General features: G+C 35.7%; 2 protein-coding genes across 5 annotated transcripts in view; both read right to left on the reverse strand.

Moving 5' to 3' along the window:
• Positions 1-1,189: 1,189 nt before the first annotated feature.
• On the reverse strand, positions 1,190-12,161 carry LOC125872391 (flowering time control protein FPA). 3 transcript variants are annotated; one of them, XM_049553108.1, is made up of 6 exons: positions 11,761-12,161; positions 8,497-8,742; positions 7,700-7,840; positions 6,449-7,431; positions 4,594-5,981; positions 1,190-1,482 (listed from the first exon to the last, which is right to left on the reverse strand). In XM_049553108.1, the coding sequence occupies exons 1-5, from the start codon at positions 12,004-12,006 to the stop codon at positions 4,613-4,615; spliced, it is 2,985 nt and encodes a 994-aa protein (XP_049409065.1). In that variant the 5' UTR covers positions 12,007-12,161; the 3' UTR covers positions 1,190-1,482; positions 4,594-4,612. The 3 variants fall into 3 exon arrangements, with proteins under 3 accessions (XP_049409065.1, XP_049409064.1, XP_049409063.1); XM_049553107.1 differs by having other exon boundaries at positions 1,190-1,497; XM_049553106.1 differs by lacking the exon at positions 1,190-1,482 and having other exon boundaries at positions 4,447-5,981; positions 11,761-12,160.
• Positions 12,162-13,273: 1,112 nt separating this feature from the next.
• Positions 13,274-16,071, reverse strand: part of LOC125873319 (hydroxyacylglutathione hydrolase 2, mitochondrial-like) — a 195,157-nt gene continuing 192,359 nt past the window's right edge. For both annotated transcript variants that reach the window (XM_049554233.1, XM_049554232.1), the window contains exons 7-9: positions 14,396-14,470; positions 14,201-14,299; positions 13,274-13,756 (exon numbers count right to left, since the gene is read on the reverse strand). In XM_049554233.1, coding sequence (XP_049410190.1) covers positions 13,610-13,756; positions 14,201-14,299; positions 14,396-14,470 — 321 coding nt within the window. In that variant the 3' untranslated portion in view covers positions 13,274-13,609. The remainder of the gene's footprint in view (positions 13,757-14,200; positions 14,300-14,395; positions 14,471-16,071) is intronic.

The raw sequence follows: 16,071 nt of genomic DNA on the forward strand, positions 1-16,071 counted from the left end.
AATAACAAGAGTCTAAACTCAAAATCAGTTTAAAGTTTGAAATATTATAATTTAAATACAAATTATGTTTATAAAATATGTATTACATAAAATAAAAATTCCCTAAAATTTCTAGGAATCACTACATAGGTCGTAGCCTATGGAATATTGTCATAATTTTTGTGTTTTATTATGATCGTTGGAAAATAATTAGAGTAATATTTTTATTTAGCTATTACTTGAAATCAAACTTAATAAATATTATAAAGATAATATTATTTGTGGATTTGATTAACAAGTAGTAACACTAACACCATGTAATATTATCTTGTCGATATTTATGATAATATTTTTAAATTATAATTTAATTTAAAAAATTATAAAAATATACTTTTACGAAAAGAGAGCTGGCTCGGCAAGCATTTAGCCCACGTACTTGTGCGCTGGGCCGATCATTTTCTGGCCCACACAAAAAATGGGCTAGCCCGATCTAGCCCGTCAAATTTCAAAGCATGTATGGGTTAGTCCGGATGGAGTGGGTCAGCCCATATTGAAAGTTCTAAGTGAATGCATTCAACTATAGTTATTCCTTCTATTTGTGTAAAATAATCTCACACTTTACTAGAAAAATATTTATAATTTTACAGGTCGTGGAGGAAGATTATGAGTTCAAATTTCATATCTAGCAGCTACCAAAAAAGAGGAGAAAATAGAGAAGAAATGAATTGTATATGGGGTTTTAATATATAATACCTCCAACTTTTCAACTAAAGGTGGCCAGATGCAGAGCTAGGATTAAGGGTTTGGAGTTTTAAACTTCATTTTTTTAAAAAAAAAAAAAGAGGGNAGGAGGGGGGGGGGGGTTGAACCCACAATTCTAGCATGAAAAGCATTTCAACGATCTCTTCCTTATCGCTGAACCGTCAATCATTTTTGTTAGGATTCACAGGTTAGTATACATATATATTTGTTTAATTTTCTAGTACAAATACATGGTCTACGGAAAAGTTATTAGGTTTGTTTGAACGCACAAACCCCCACTTTACCCCGAGGCAACAGGCATTTGATATTACGAAATCTAATCAAAAGTACTTTATAGTTATAAACTTCTTGAATCGAAATCATTTAGTCCCTATGATATAGTTTTTGACACTATTTTAATTGAATGAAAATCATTTAACGAAATAAATTATTGGACACAAACTTGATAGCAACATTTATGGTTGAACAAGTTTAACACTACCCCTTTGATTTAAGAAAATCAATATTTTCGAAAAGACTAGAAAACAATTCATTCTTGTTTCCAACTCATGCTAGCAAACCAACATTAAGTAAAACTTGTTTCAATTTTAAGAAAGTTACATAAAACAAACTACAAAACGCTGAGCTTAGACCCAATAGCTCTACCATCTACCCTACTCCGTTTAATTTCTGAGTATAATGTTCTAATCCGCCTCGGTCCATTTAGCCTTTGCCCTACTCTGTCTCAATTGCCATCCCTACCTACAAAGCATCGACCTGTTAAAAGAGATTTTTTTAATTTATATATCAGGGAGAACCAAAAAAAAATAGAAAAAGCGGAGAGAAAATTGCAAATTTTGGTTTTTTAGTGACATACAAAATGTACAAATAGTACTGATAATCAATTGAATTAGAAGAAAGGCCATTTAATAAAGTCAATTGAATTAAAATTTTCTGGTTACTACTATCCACGTCAGTCTTTCTTAAACTATTTATTCACTGGAAATAAGAATACAAAATGTTACATCTCACCGCAAAAAGGAATTTTCACCAAAATTAATTTTAAGCTTATTCTAACTAATATATAATAATATATGCTTTAGCTTCGTCATTTTTTTCTTATTTAATATTTTTAGCTACTGGGACCCACAAGTCAACACCAAAAGGGTCAAACATTGACGTCGTTATTAACGGCCCCACTCATTACCGTGATATTTAGTTTTTTATTTTGCCGTAAAATATGGGAGGAGTCCCCAATGATTGCCATTCAAGTACATAAGTTTGTGACTATGATTCAAGAATTTTAACCAGGCTTTTGGCTGTAGATTCTAATTTTTTTTACTTAATTTATGAAATTAGAGTTGAAAAAATGAAGTTATGTTTGATCAAAGGAGACGAGAGTATTTTATTTGAAATTTATGAAGATGGAACTGAAAAACAAATTTAGATCACTGAACTGAATCAGATTTGAAATCAATCATTGACTTTGAAGAATTTTCCCAATATAAAGTGGATAATTCTCTGGTCAAATTCCTCCTTAATATATTATTAAATAAAAGATGTATAATATACCAAAATCCCCTTTTGAACCCTATAATAATAATAAACAAGTCAGGTACAATGTCAAAATTAGACTCTCTAAATTATAAAATCTAGGAAATTTTTTTAAGATATAAATTAGAAAGAGAAGTGAGAAAAGGAGTAGTGCTTTTTCTCTCTAGGAAATGAACCCGAATCTTACCAACATTTTTTCATTGATCACTTAGCCACATTCTTGGGACCGAACAACCAAGTGATGAGCAGTGTTTTAATAGTAATAAGACTCGCCCAGCTGCTATAAATGCAGATCCATACTTATGTTCAATATGATTATTTGCCTGTCTATAGTTTTTGCATTTGGAAGTCTAGTAACATCCCTCATTTTATAACCATTTACGTAAGAGACGGATAAAGCCCCTAAATCGTATCGTAAGACGCTAGAGACGTTGCGAAAGGTTTAGTTAGACATTTCAAAATAGAACTGAACTGAACTGAACCATACATACATGTCCTCCAATTTTTTATTCAAAGGAGTTTTGGAAGATGATTTGTGTTTGCAACATTAGAATGGAGCTCAATAACGAACATGGGAAGGAAGATCTCACCTATTTGACTGAAAGACATCTACTGTTATCCAACAAATCATCATAATGTTTTACTTATCAGTTTTGCAGAAACAACAGTTACGCGCTAATATAATAGCAACTCCTAGTATAGTTTAAGATTTTAAGCAGGTACGTTTGGATCGAATGATATGTTATATTTCAAGAGGGATTCTGATCTTCCAGGTTTAGTGCTTATCTTTTTTTAAATGACAAGGACAGCCGCTACCTTTGGTATGCAATAGCTCGCAAACCACACGGGAGTTTAGGACTTATCTTTTTAAGGTTACAAAGTTCATTTATCCACAATTATTTTGCTTCACACTGAAACAAAGTTAAGACATTATCATTCTTATGTGTAGACTCTTTTGCCTACCCATTTTTACATGGGTTACTAAAGCCATAGTCGCCCATGCAAAGGCCAAACATCCTCCAAAGGGAATAGACTCAATTACTTAAGAACTTGCCTAGCCTATAGCCTATCCAGCTTTGATACTAATAAATCAGCAGGAATAGATGTTCCAGGATTCAGTAGAATTATAGTTTCCATAACGCCAATTTACAAAACTTTGTAATATTAAGCATTTGTTATTTGAATTCTACTAACAGAAAATATAAATCAACTACAGTCAAAATACTGAAGCTCATCCAAAGAAAGCTACAATATCTTATCAGTATTAATGCATATGAAAAACATGACACCAAAATAAAAGTAGCAACAAAATTATGGTGAAAAAGTAAACAAATGTGAGAAATTAGGATAATCATGCAGGCAAAACGAAGAATGCTCCCACTAAAGCAATAAGACGGTGGCAGTAATTAACACATAATATTATGTTAGCTTAGAGTGCATAAAGGCGAAGCTCTAAAAATGGTAAACAACTGGACATGGCGAACACAACCAATAGATATTTTTCTGTTTTTTTTTTTTTTGTTCAACAATCAGTAGATATAAATGGTCAGATTGAAAAAAAGAGAGTGCCTCACAAAAAGAAATGTGTCACGGGAAAAGAGAGGATCCCTATTGAGGAACACCTGAATCCTGATCTACAGAATTCCAGAGCATGAAGGTTTAAAGGCAATAAATTCAGAATAGAACTGCTACTCCACCACTAAAACTCAAACCTAAAACGTCTGATGCAAACAATACATGCTAGACATCTATGACCCTCGTCAATTTTCACCACTGAGAAACCAATTGAATATGGAGTCCTGTTCAAATGTCCATGAATCATTTAGACTTGTCCCATTAATTTCTCCTATTAAAATAGCCATATGGACAAAGAAAGTGCCTCCTGGAAAATTTCTCACAAGACTACAGTAAAAATATCCAATAATAACTAACTTCACAAGCAAACTTCCAACTTGTCGCAATCTTTCTGCAACCATTAAGCTTTTCACTTATTGCAATACTTCTAATTGATGCTAAACTTAACACCCAAACCATCATTAAGCATCTAGATCACTTTCATCTCCAGGCCTACAGATACTGAAGGTCTACACTTCCAAAAAAGAATTACTAGCTAGAATGTTGATCCTCTCTCTTCTCTTTGGAGGGATTGTAGCAGTCTTTTTTTTTAAGAAAAAAAAAAGGGGGGGATAAAAGAGGTGGACTAGACACAGAAACCAAATAACTAGTCAAAAAGAAGGGAGAGAGCCCATTAAGCACAAAAATACCTCGAAAGTGAAAAATCTTAAAAAGCAATCCACAAGTCAAGAGTTGGACAGTTACCTAGCTCAAGGAGATCCTTTCAATGATTGTCTGACCCTTGCCCACTTTGACTGCTTGGCTTCTGGTTGTGTATCTTAGAGAGGAGACTAGCTGCGAATAATAGAGTTGCCTGGTAGCGTTCGTTCTTGTCAACCTCCGATTCTGATCCCTCCTGTGCTGACCCATAAAGTGCAGACTGCAACTGCTGCATTTGAGTTGCAAGCCCCATCCCAGAGGCAACAGGCATGCCAGCTTGTGACTGGGAAACATTAGCACCATGAGTCTGGTTGGTCAATGATGCAAGATTTGTTTGTTGTTGAGGAACAGATGAACCATAATGTCCTACGGCATCTGTGGCATGAGCTATCCCAGAACCACTCGCAGCATCTTGATGCCTTCCAAGCTGAAGCTGCCGATCAATATGGGGCTGGGCTGAGAGCTGTGTACCTTGAGAAATGATGGTCGAGGGCAATGTCTGAGGAGGACCGCCTTGTGCTTGCAGGTTGAGGTTATGGTTTTGAATTTGGTTAAAACTAGTTGCCCCTTGAGAATAATGGTTAGGCGTGTTCAAGACTTGCGGATGAGCTTGGAGCTGTGGTAAAACCTGTGTTTGGTTGTTAAATTGGCTGGAAAACATGTGATCAGCAGCTTGACCAGGAGCTTGCTGGTCATATCTCCAAGATTGTTGCTGCACTTTACCAGGTCCAATAGCAACATCCGATGCAGGCATTCCAGCAGAAGCTCCTGCAGGCATGGTCGTTCCTTCCACACTTGGTAACTGGTTAGCTGGTAGAATCTTAACCAGGTTTGCAATAAGTTCAGGGGTCAAAGAGACCCCTGCTTGGGCTGGTGCTGCAGTATTACTTTGGTGTATATGATTCGAGGGGTATGCAGCAGAATTACTTGGCTGCACAGTATTCGCAGGGTATGCAGCAGTTAGAGAACCATAATCTTTTGAAGGCAGTTTCACATCTTCTCGAGTAACCTGATTATAGTTCATCTGCGGAACCCTTTCCACGGAAGGCATTGCATCATAGGCAGCTTGAGAAGATGGCATCCGTGGTGCATCGACATACTGAGGTTGACAGGACTCTTGTGGCAAGGATGTGCCACTAGGCATATTATGTGCAAACTTTAGAACCACCCCATACAGACGTTTTGGACCAACAACTTTCAGAACCTTCGTAAGAAAGTCAGAAGGTGGCACCAAGAATAACGTGGTTCCATTAGCAAATTTTGCCACCCCAGCCCGATCCTTTGAACCCAGGTACCTCAGGAACTCGGTGTATGAAGCAAAATCTATCTCGCTATTAGGCAAGAAGTACACAACGTTGAACCCAACAGCATCTGCGTAGTGTTTGGTCAACATGTCTAGTCCCGTTCTCGCGGAGCAATTGACTACCTCAGGGCTGCAAAAAGAAACATGGCAGGAGTTAAGCATATTACATCTGTTACAAGTAATATGGTGCATGCAACTGAGTGAAGAAAAAACAATAAGAGTCATATATATTAGTTCCAAATAAGTTGAACAAACATGAATCTTATTAAAGAAGAAAGCTTATCATGGAACTTCAATTAGCCAAAGAAAAATCAAACATATGCCAGTGCTAACAGCTTTCCTTGACAGAATTTAGGAAGGAGTTTCATAATAAATTTTGTGAAGAATCCCCCCACCACCACCCCAACCCCCAGGCCCCCATAGGTTAGAAAAATTGTAGAGAGTAGAGACCATCAGTTGAAAAAATGAATTGGAAAGATGATTACTGACTGGCATCAACAAGCTGAGAAATCTGGAAACAGCGTTAAATCATAAAGACAATCCCAAAAATTGATATCTCCTTCAAGAAGCAACAAGGAAAGTACAAATGATACTTACATCTCAAATTCTATACTTCCCCCAATAGGAACACAGCGAGCATGACACACCGGCGTTCCACCCTTGGCAATAGTGCCATGCCATATATAATTGTGGCCAGGAAGGTGCTGTCCTGGAGAAATTCTTGCATCTAGAGGGCTAACACTGTTATTTGCTTGACCGACTGTAACGGGACCAGAAGGAACATTGCTACCAAATGGTCCCAAACCATATTGTTCAGCTCGGTCACTTGTTCTTTTATGGGGATAAGAATTATCATATGCCCCATCAATCCTTGATCTCTTAGATTCTCTTTGAAGTTGGCTAGAATCAAATACATCCCAGCCAGGTATGGCAGATCTACTAGGTGGTTTCTGCGCACCTGAAGGAGAAGAAAGCACCCCTGGTGTTGGAGATGCCGGCTTCCAGTTTGGGCCCCCCACAACATTATGAGGACTTGTATCTCGCAATTTACTGGCTACTGGCAAATCAGTAAATTCTGGGCCTGAAATAATAGGGTCAAACCTGCCTTGCATGCCCAAAGGCCTAGCTGGGATGTCAGGACCATGAATACCGTAAGGTGGCAAACGTCCAGGTACATTAGAAGCCAACATAGGACGATTATGGCCAAACATACCCATCTGTGCTGGTTGGAATGAATTTTCATTGGGATAAGAGTCAGTTGTTGGGCCTATAATTGAAGGATGATACTCCAAGAAATCTCTGCCAGGTGCAGGACCACTGCTAGAATATTCAATTGTGATTCTCGAATCATTGAAAAGCTTGCCCTGCAAACCCTCTTTAGCACGCTGGGCTTCCTCCACACTTCTAAACTCAACCAATGAGAAATTTCTATCATAAAATGTTTTTATTCCATTAATCTCACCAAACAAAATCATAGCATTGTGTAGCATATCTTCGTCGACGTGGACAGAAGGAGGATAACCTATACACAAGACTTTACTAGGTTGTCCATGTCCTTGTCCCACTGGCAACTGAAATGGCTGCACAAAAGAAGAAAACAGAGAGAACATTAGGACTAACAAACATGCATACTTCATTCAAACTATAGAACCATGTTAACAGCCTAATTTTCCTTCATTTTTTTGGATATAGTAAGGTAATTTTATTAATAAAGGTATACCAAACAGTACAAAAGGAGGACAGATGACAATCCTACACAACAAAAGACTCAAACATATCCCATGTTTCTAGACTCAAACAACTTTTAAGAAAAACATTGGAAATCTTTCAAAGACAAAGGAGCATTACATGTTGCCTTCTGAAGCCAGCATGCATAGGATCAGAGTAGTTCCTGGCAAAATCTTGAGGCATAAGCCGAGTGTCAGGATGGCCAACATTCCTATTGGGATACTGTCCATCCCTCATTTCCCGAAACTCCGGTCCTTGCTCCTGAAAGATTTAGGATACCATCATATTCATGGAAGCATGCAACATAAATATCCACAATTCAACAAGAAGATTACTGGGTGAACCCAAAAGTTGTGCTAGCAAGAAACAATCAATCAATCAACTACGCTTCCACCCAAACTAGTTGATTCCGGATATATGAGTCTTTTACATCCTTTTTTTTCAACTTATAAATCCTTTTGAATTTATTCAAGAACGCATTCTATGTAGGCAAGCCCCATAGAACTCAGTATTCATAAACTTCATCATAATTAGATTATCCTACGCCTGTTGACAATCTACCATGATGCTCCTCTCTTATTCAGACTTTGGACCACCTATGGTTTTGCTAAGCTTACATGCGAGAGTTTAACAATCCTTGTCTCAACCAAAAACTAACAATATACTTTCCTCTTCAAGTCAGACTCTGATTCTTATCACTATACTCTATATGTCTTGTGCCAGCAAGGTGACTGTCACGCAGAAGAAATTCTGTATAGACACCAAACCTCATTTACCAAAGCTAAAACCAACATTCTTAAGGTTGACACATCTACTTCCATATCATAACACATTTTCCTCTACAAAATGTAGCACTGCAGAAAATGAATCAAATCTCTTTAGTAAGAGTAAACCTTTCTGTAGAGAAAACAACTTACTCTTCTCGTAGGTTGTGACCTGAGATAATCCACACGAATCTGTTCTCCACCAAATTTTTTTCCATTCATGTTCTTCAGCGCTTCTGCTGCGTCTTCCAGTCTAGCAAAATCAATGTACGCGGTGTTGCGATCCCTGATGAACTTATATTCTTGAATTGTACCAAATCCCTTGAATAGATCTTCCAATTCTTCTTTTGACACAGACTTGCTAATCCCAGCTACCCACAAACTTTTGCATGGCTTTGCCTGCAAACCAGACAGCATAACTGGTGTTAGACTAACTGCCTGACACAATACAATAGACAATGAGAACCACAACACAACAAGTAACAGGCAGGTAACTAACATAATGCAAGAAGAATCATGCCGAGCAAATAAACCAGCACTTAGACTACTATTACAAAAATCATAAAATGAATTCAGTCATCAAGTGATAAGAGTTAAGATACCCATAGTGGTAAAGGCTCTACAAGTACATACAACACAGAACAATGATTCAACCAACAGGTGTAGTGTTATAGAAATTCCACATGAACACAAAGCGTCATACTGCACATTTTACCATCAGTAAAGACGATGAAGGCATTAAGTACAAGGGAGCTTCACAGAAATCTCCAAGTTAAATATCTCAAAACAATTTTGTGCCACATATACTGGCCAAAATCACAATCTCAACAAACAAATGAACTCAAATTTATTTGTATGGACATGCCCTTTATCTATTCCTAGTAAATATTGATTCCATGACATCTATAGTTCAGTTTGAATCCTTCCCAAACTATCCATATACATATGCATCTTTTGCCAACCAATTCAATTAATAAGCAGATCACTGAAGGATCCCAGAGGGACCAGCTACCTCTGAAGCGGGATGCATTTAGTACATAAGGACATTAGGAAATACATGGAGATCCACACCTAATTAATCATAACTAGAAAAAGATATAGCCTCCTTTGAGGGATAAACATATTACATATCATTATTTAAAGCGAGAGAGAGCTCTCTAGTCACCAGAAGTACATGTAATCCAACTAAAGTTGGTTTGATGACTAGTTCCAAGGAATGAGAAGTTGAATTTTTGGTTCTAGGATGTTCATTCTTCGTATCTCCTTAGCAAGTGTATTAGCTCTTGGTAATAGTTCATAACCACCTTTTTGAATATCTAGTTAGACCTCTAGCAGTCAGAATTTAAAAACAGTATCACCAGACACCCTCTACATTCAAACTTCACCCCGCTCTTAAGAGTCTGTTTGGATAAACTTATTTTAGGTGCATTTAAGCCAAAATAGCTTTTAAGCACTTATTTTTTAGTCAAAACAACAACAAAAAAGTCAAAACCTATAAGCCCATCCAAACAGGCTCTATGTCCAAACGTATATGCAGGGATTCGTCAAATATGCATATAATTTGTTTTATCCCACACATGTTTATAACTGAATAGAGTATCTTAACTTTGCTTCAGGTGCCTATTTTCATAAAGGCCCTGGTTCTCTTTTATTCCCTAAACAGATAGGTGACAAAACAGGGTCATTTCCAGAATATTATGAAGTCTTGATCATACTTCTGGGAAGTGTTAAGAACCTCCTAAACTTCATTCCCAAAATGCTTATTCAATAATTTTTTTGATAAAGGGAATACTTGTACAATAATTATTTTCATATGTTAACAAATACCGCCTGAACATTCACAGCATATTGTTCTCTCTTTGATTCTATTATTATTATTTATATTTATATTTAATTTATTTTTTTATTTAGGGATGGGGTACACGATATACCCATTGCATTGATAGGTGAAGCTTTTGTCTATTCTGACCTGTATTGGACTTTCTTGACATATAGATACATATTTCTTTTGGAGAAACGACGAATTATTTCTTAAGTTGTTCAACGAGGTACTAAACTTTTAATAAGTAATCAATGGTTGCTAGAATAAAATTGTATAAAAAAATTATATGCAACTTGAATCTTTCCCAAAACAACTCTTCTACAACACGCCAACATCGATTAAATTTTTTTAACACTTAAAAAAGGACTTGAAATCTAAGTCGCAGAAGACTGCATCAGTTACAGTGTACATAAATTATAAATATCTATAATATGTAAGTTAAAACTGGGTGAAACTCACGTTGCAATTGTTTTTGCTTTTGGTAGGATGGTAGCGCATCAAATTTGGGGAAGCAAAAGGGGATTAATTGCAGATCGTGCCTATATTTGCAGATCGTGCTTCAATGTTTGAAGCTGTCTGTAACGTTCTAGAATTGATTTATTCATTGCCAGAACAATATATATCTATCTACCATGTTAGGATCCCAAATTTGATGAGCACGTTTCGCAGTCTAAACTTTAAAAATCTGAGAAAATGGTTGAAGAAAACTTTAGTACTATTTTTACATCTCAGATCTGTTACGCGTAAATGAAGCTCTCTACAGTAAAAACTAAAATCAATTTAACACCTTTAACCAGTGCAATCACTTATCTGCAATCTCAAGAACAGTAGTTTTATTATTTTACATCTGGTGTTCAGTGCCCGCATTGGAGCCAAACTATTCCAGATTCGCAGGAAGCTCCCTACCAAGGCTTTTTCCATACCCAGGACTCGAACCTGAGACCTCTTGAGCCGTGGACGAGGCGAGTGCACCACATCCTTTGCTGGTTCAAAAACAATTAATTGTCTTTTCTATTGTGTTAATTTTGTTCAATTACAAGTTAAATATACCAATCACATTTCCAACAAACAGATCGGTCAATGGTTGGGAAGGAATTGAACACCATACGCATAGATCTCGCAAAGGTATTGAATACCAGACGCATAGATGTTGCAAAATGTTTGAATTTTAATTTTCAGATATATGAAAACAATACAATAGTTGTACGCTTCTCTTCTTTGTTCATCGCATATCATATCCAAATCGATACGTTTCTCTATCAGTTATTCATTCATATTCATTTACTAACGAGTAGGAATTCTGTGATTCTGTTCCTCCTAATGTATTTCATCTATATCTTCTATCTATTTTCTACGCATCTACTTATAATCTCGCAGATCTGCGTACGTCTGGTCTTTTTTATATGTTTTTTTGTTTTGATTCTGAGTGCGAACTTCTTCTTCTTATAGATGATAAAGGGAAAAGGGAGGAGAAACACAACGTTGAAAATTTTAGTAAGAAAAATCAACAAATAATTGATGAATAAACAACAAAAATCCATCCGAATTAGAATCAGAATGAAACAACGAGTAAACAGAAAATCAAAAACACAAACCGGCTTAGCGAATTCGATCCTAAGAGGATTTCCATGGAAGAAGGATCCCTGAAGCGCGTCTTTAGCCTCCTTAGAATCGTTGATGTTTTTGAAATAGAGAAAACCGAATCCGCGAGAAGAATAAGCGGTTACACTATCAAGCTGTCCGTATTTCTGGAACAAAGACGTTAGATCTGCATCAGTAACATCGGGTGCTAGATTACCAACCCATAGATTATTCGACGGTATTTCTCCAGGCGGTGCCATAACTGAAACCCTAGAAAACTAATCAAACCCGAAAACGAAACCCTAGAAAAAGAAGTAATAGATCGAGAAGAAGATAGAACGGAGATGAAGAAGAAGAAGCAAATTAAGGTTTGTGAATGGCGTTTGGGTTTTTTTTCTTATCTTAAAGAGGAGAATGAGATGAAGAGGCGACGATTGAAACAAGAGCTATCGGTTGAAGACAAAAAGTTATAGGTGGATTACATGTGCTTGTATGTGTAATAGACAAATTTAACCTTCTACTTTGTCCTTTTTCTTTTTAATTTTGGTTTCTCTCTTATTTTTATTTCTTTATTTATATTTATTTTTTCTCATCTTTACTTCTTCTAGTCGAACACTATCAATAAATTTTTTTTATATATTCTAAGGCTCGAATCTAAAAAATTATGCACAATAGCAAACATTTTTGCCTATAATAGATTTTATGGCTACGGTCTATAACATTTTGATTTTAAATATCCCTAATTAGAACGGTTGCATAACTAAATATCATAAAATGGACTAAACAGAACCATAAGGAGGTATCTTATTTATCATTTCCGTCCACTTTTAATTTTCATAGTTTCCTTTTTTAGAGTCAAACTACAAAAACTTTTACTAACATTTTATGATGTAAAATTGCAATTTATAGTACTTTTAGTATAATTTTTTAATATCTATTTTTTAAAAAAAATATCGAACTAATACAATTGTGAAAATTAATCAAATTAACTTTCGAAAAAACACGGGATAGGCTAATCACCAGACTGCTCTGGAATAGGTTAATCACTAGAGACAAGAACGAGTGAATCTAGTTTCGAGAGCATGCCTTACTCTAATAGGGGGCATAGAGTTTCTAAGTGAAGGCAAGCTTACGATCATCGGCTTTGATCATGCCACTAGGCATTTGATTAAGACATTACACAATGATCCGAACACTTTGTCGCATCTCTTTGATACGAATACAGTAACAATCATAGCGATCTCCTCTGGTACCTAATAGTATGTCAGGATCCAATTGGTCATGAAACATGACAAATAAAAATGAACAAAACAAGTAGTAGAAAACAAAATTGAGCAACCTCAAAGGTATTTGTATCATCCGACCTCCGCAAGAATAATTAATAACCAAACAAATCAGACGAGCACTATGTATGCTTGTCCGACATACAAAACGACCCCTAACAATACCTTATGTTCTTGCTTAATAGATGGGATGTGGGAATGGGATTTTCTTGGATTTGCAGATTCCTCATCTTTAATTGAAGGATTGAGAGAAATGGACATTATCTTTATTACAAAATACAAAATTATATCTCAAACTTGATGCACAAAAGAAACATTAGTAATTTGAAGAAAGAAAAAAAAAAAGCAGCACTTGTCACTTTAACATCTATAAAGGGTCTAGTTTAACCAGGTTGAATCAAGACTGTTCAAGGCAACAATTGGACTCTCCACAAGCTAATTGTGAACATGAACAGGAATCAGAAATTCCACTTTTGCTTTTTGGCTGGTAGATGTACTATTCCTATACAAAAAATGGTAAGCCACTATTTATCTTAACACATTTTCTGGGTCGTTTATGGCGCCAATTCCCATGCCCGACCTAAAAGTTATCCTTGGCACGGCGAATGGCTCCCAAGGCTTCTGCATCATCGGCTGTGGCTGGAACGTTAAGCAACTTCCGGATTTCTGTACTTGAAGTTCGAAGAAATGGATTACATAGCTTCTCTGCTTTCAGGGTTGTTGGAATCTAGCACCATAGAATGAAATATTTAGCATATATTGACTATTAACAGAAATATACTCCCCAAAATTAGCGGAAAAAGATGATACACATGCTTTTATCTACGTAGTATTTTGGTTAAAAATGAAAGATGTCAATAACTTAATTCTAGATTCCTCAGTCTATGAGTTCTATGGTATAACTTTGGAAATTTTAGCGTCTTCTTGGTGATGTCATTGGTTACCAATAAATTCTTTATCCTACTAAGATATTATTGGGCACCTTAGCACACCAATGGGCAAAGGTGTAAGTTGAAAATATTTAACAGGGTCAAATACAAAACAACCAAGCAAGTCCAATTAAGCTTCTCATTCTCATGACTCATGCAAGTGTCCCTAAAGTTTTTAAGGTTTAAAATTCAGGTCAAGTGAAAAATTGTTCTCATTACAGTTTCCAGCAAAAGAAACTTACTGTTGGCAAGCCCTTCTTGCGGAGATTGGCAACATGTGCTGCATATGACTGCAATTCTTCATTTCCAGGTTCTATAGAAAGTGCGAACTTCGAATTACTCTGTCAAAACGTGTCAAATAGTCAGGTCAGAAGAAACTGTCAATGCTAGGACTGAGTTATCAACAACAAGCAACAGTTGTTCAAAACTCAATTTACCAATGTATACTCGTGGCCGCAGTAGACATTTGTATCGTCTGGTAAGGATGTGATCTTCCCAAGTGAAGAGAGCATCTGTAGCATTAACATGATAAGTATAAACGGGAATATATACTCTACCATTCATTATTTTTGGTTGGCAAGTAATCCACTCAAAAATGTTTTCTGCCCAACAGACATAGCTCTGCTCAGATAGGTTGATGCATCATTTGTTCACATTTCAATTGCAAATAAGATAGCACTATAAGCAGACAGAGTTTAACTTCTTGTTTCACAAACCCGATCAATCTGCACAGTAGGTAATAACAGCCTAGGATAGGTAGAGATATTTTTTCTAATACAACCACATTTTAGACTTGGCTAGCTCACTGCAAACCATGTATATGATTCGGATAGGTTGTAAGCTTATTCCTAATAACCACACCTACCGAAAATTCCCTCCCTAGAACCATCAGTGCTTTTTTTCCATTTCTATCCCTAGGTGATTTGAACTCCCAACCACTTGGTTGGAAGTAGTGCTTTTACCATTACAACATTTTGTCTTGTTCTAGTGTGGATTACTCCATCCTATCACATTCCTTACATTAAACGAAGGTGCAATGACTTTTGGGTTTGATTACAATTAAATATGTTTCCATCTAGCAAATTGACCTACCGTCAATGTTTGAAGGCAATAGTAGAAACTAGAATACACGAACAAAAAAAAGGGGAAAATCAAAATGAAAATAATGGGTGAAAGTGAAACACATGGGAATCACAAAATGAAGAGAAACAGAAAAATCACAATACTGTAGGACAGCTAGTTGCTTCAAGTATTGTTTTGCTGATAAGCACTTTACGGCTCATGTATGCATTTTGTAAAGATCAAAGTGCTTATAAGTCAAACTATGTCTAAGAGGATGTCTGGATTGGCTTATAGCTTATTTCAAGTGTTTTTGGCATTAAAGCTCTTTTTCTATTTTTTGTGGTGTTTAGGAAAGATAAAAAAGTGTTTTAAAGCACTTACTTACTTTTAGGCCAAAGAAGTACAAAAATAAGTTAAAAGGCTAAAAGTTGGGTACAACCAACTTATGACTTTTAGGGGTCGTTTGGTAGGCCGCATTAAAAGAAATAGTCCATGTATTATGTATGGTATTATTTAGTACTATGTTTGGTAGGAATTTGAGCCTATGTATAACTAATCCATGGATTAGTTATACATCCCCTACATGGTATTATAGGATGTATTACTAATACCTTCCATTTGGAGGTATTAGTAATACATAGCATATAATACCATGGGATAAGTCTATGTAAAGACAAAAATATCCCTCAAATCATTTTAATTATTTTGTTTATTTTCTTGATTTTATGTTTTATATTTGTATTAGTAAATTTATTTAAATAAATTAGCTTACAAATTCTTTAGAGAGAGTTGTTTGCTACTAAATAAATCCAATACAAATTTGAAATGTAAGTTTTTTTTTTTGATAAAGGTAACTAACAAATTTGAAATGCAAGTTATTTAACATTTACTAATTAAAAAGGCAAATATATCACTACATAATGTTTGCGATCTTAATTGAATGGATTTTATATATATATATGTGTGTGTGTGTGTGTGTGATTTTCTAACTATTTGTATTGTGAACAATTTAAGAAATTACATACATATTAAAACTATAAGTTGCAATTTT

The sequence above is a fragment of the Solanum stenotomum genome, chromosome 8 (genome assembly GCF_019186545.1).
Source record: "Solanum stenotomum isolate F172 chromosome 8, ASM1918654v1, whole genome shotgun sequence".
NCBI lineage: Eukaryota > Viridiplantae > Streptophyta > Magnoliopsida > Solanales > Solanaceae > Solanum > Solanum stenotomum.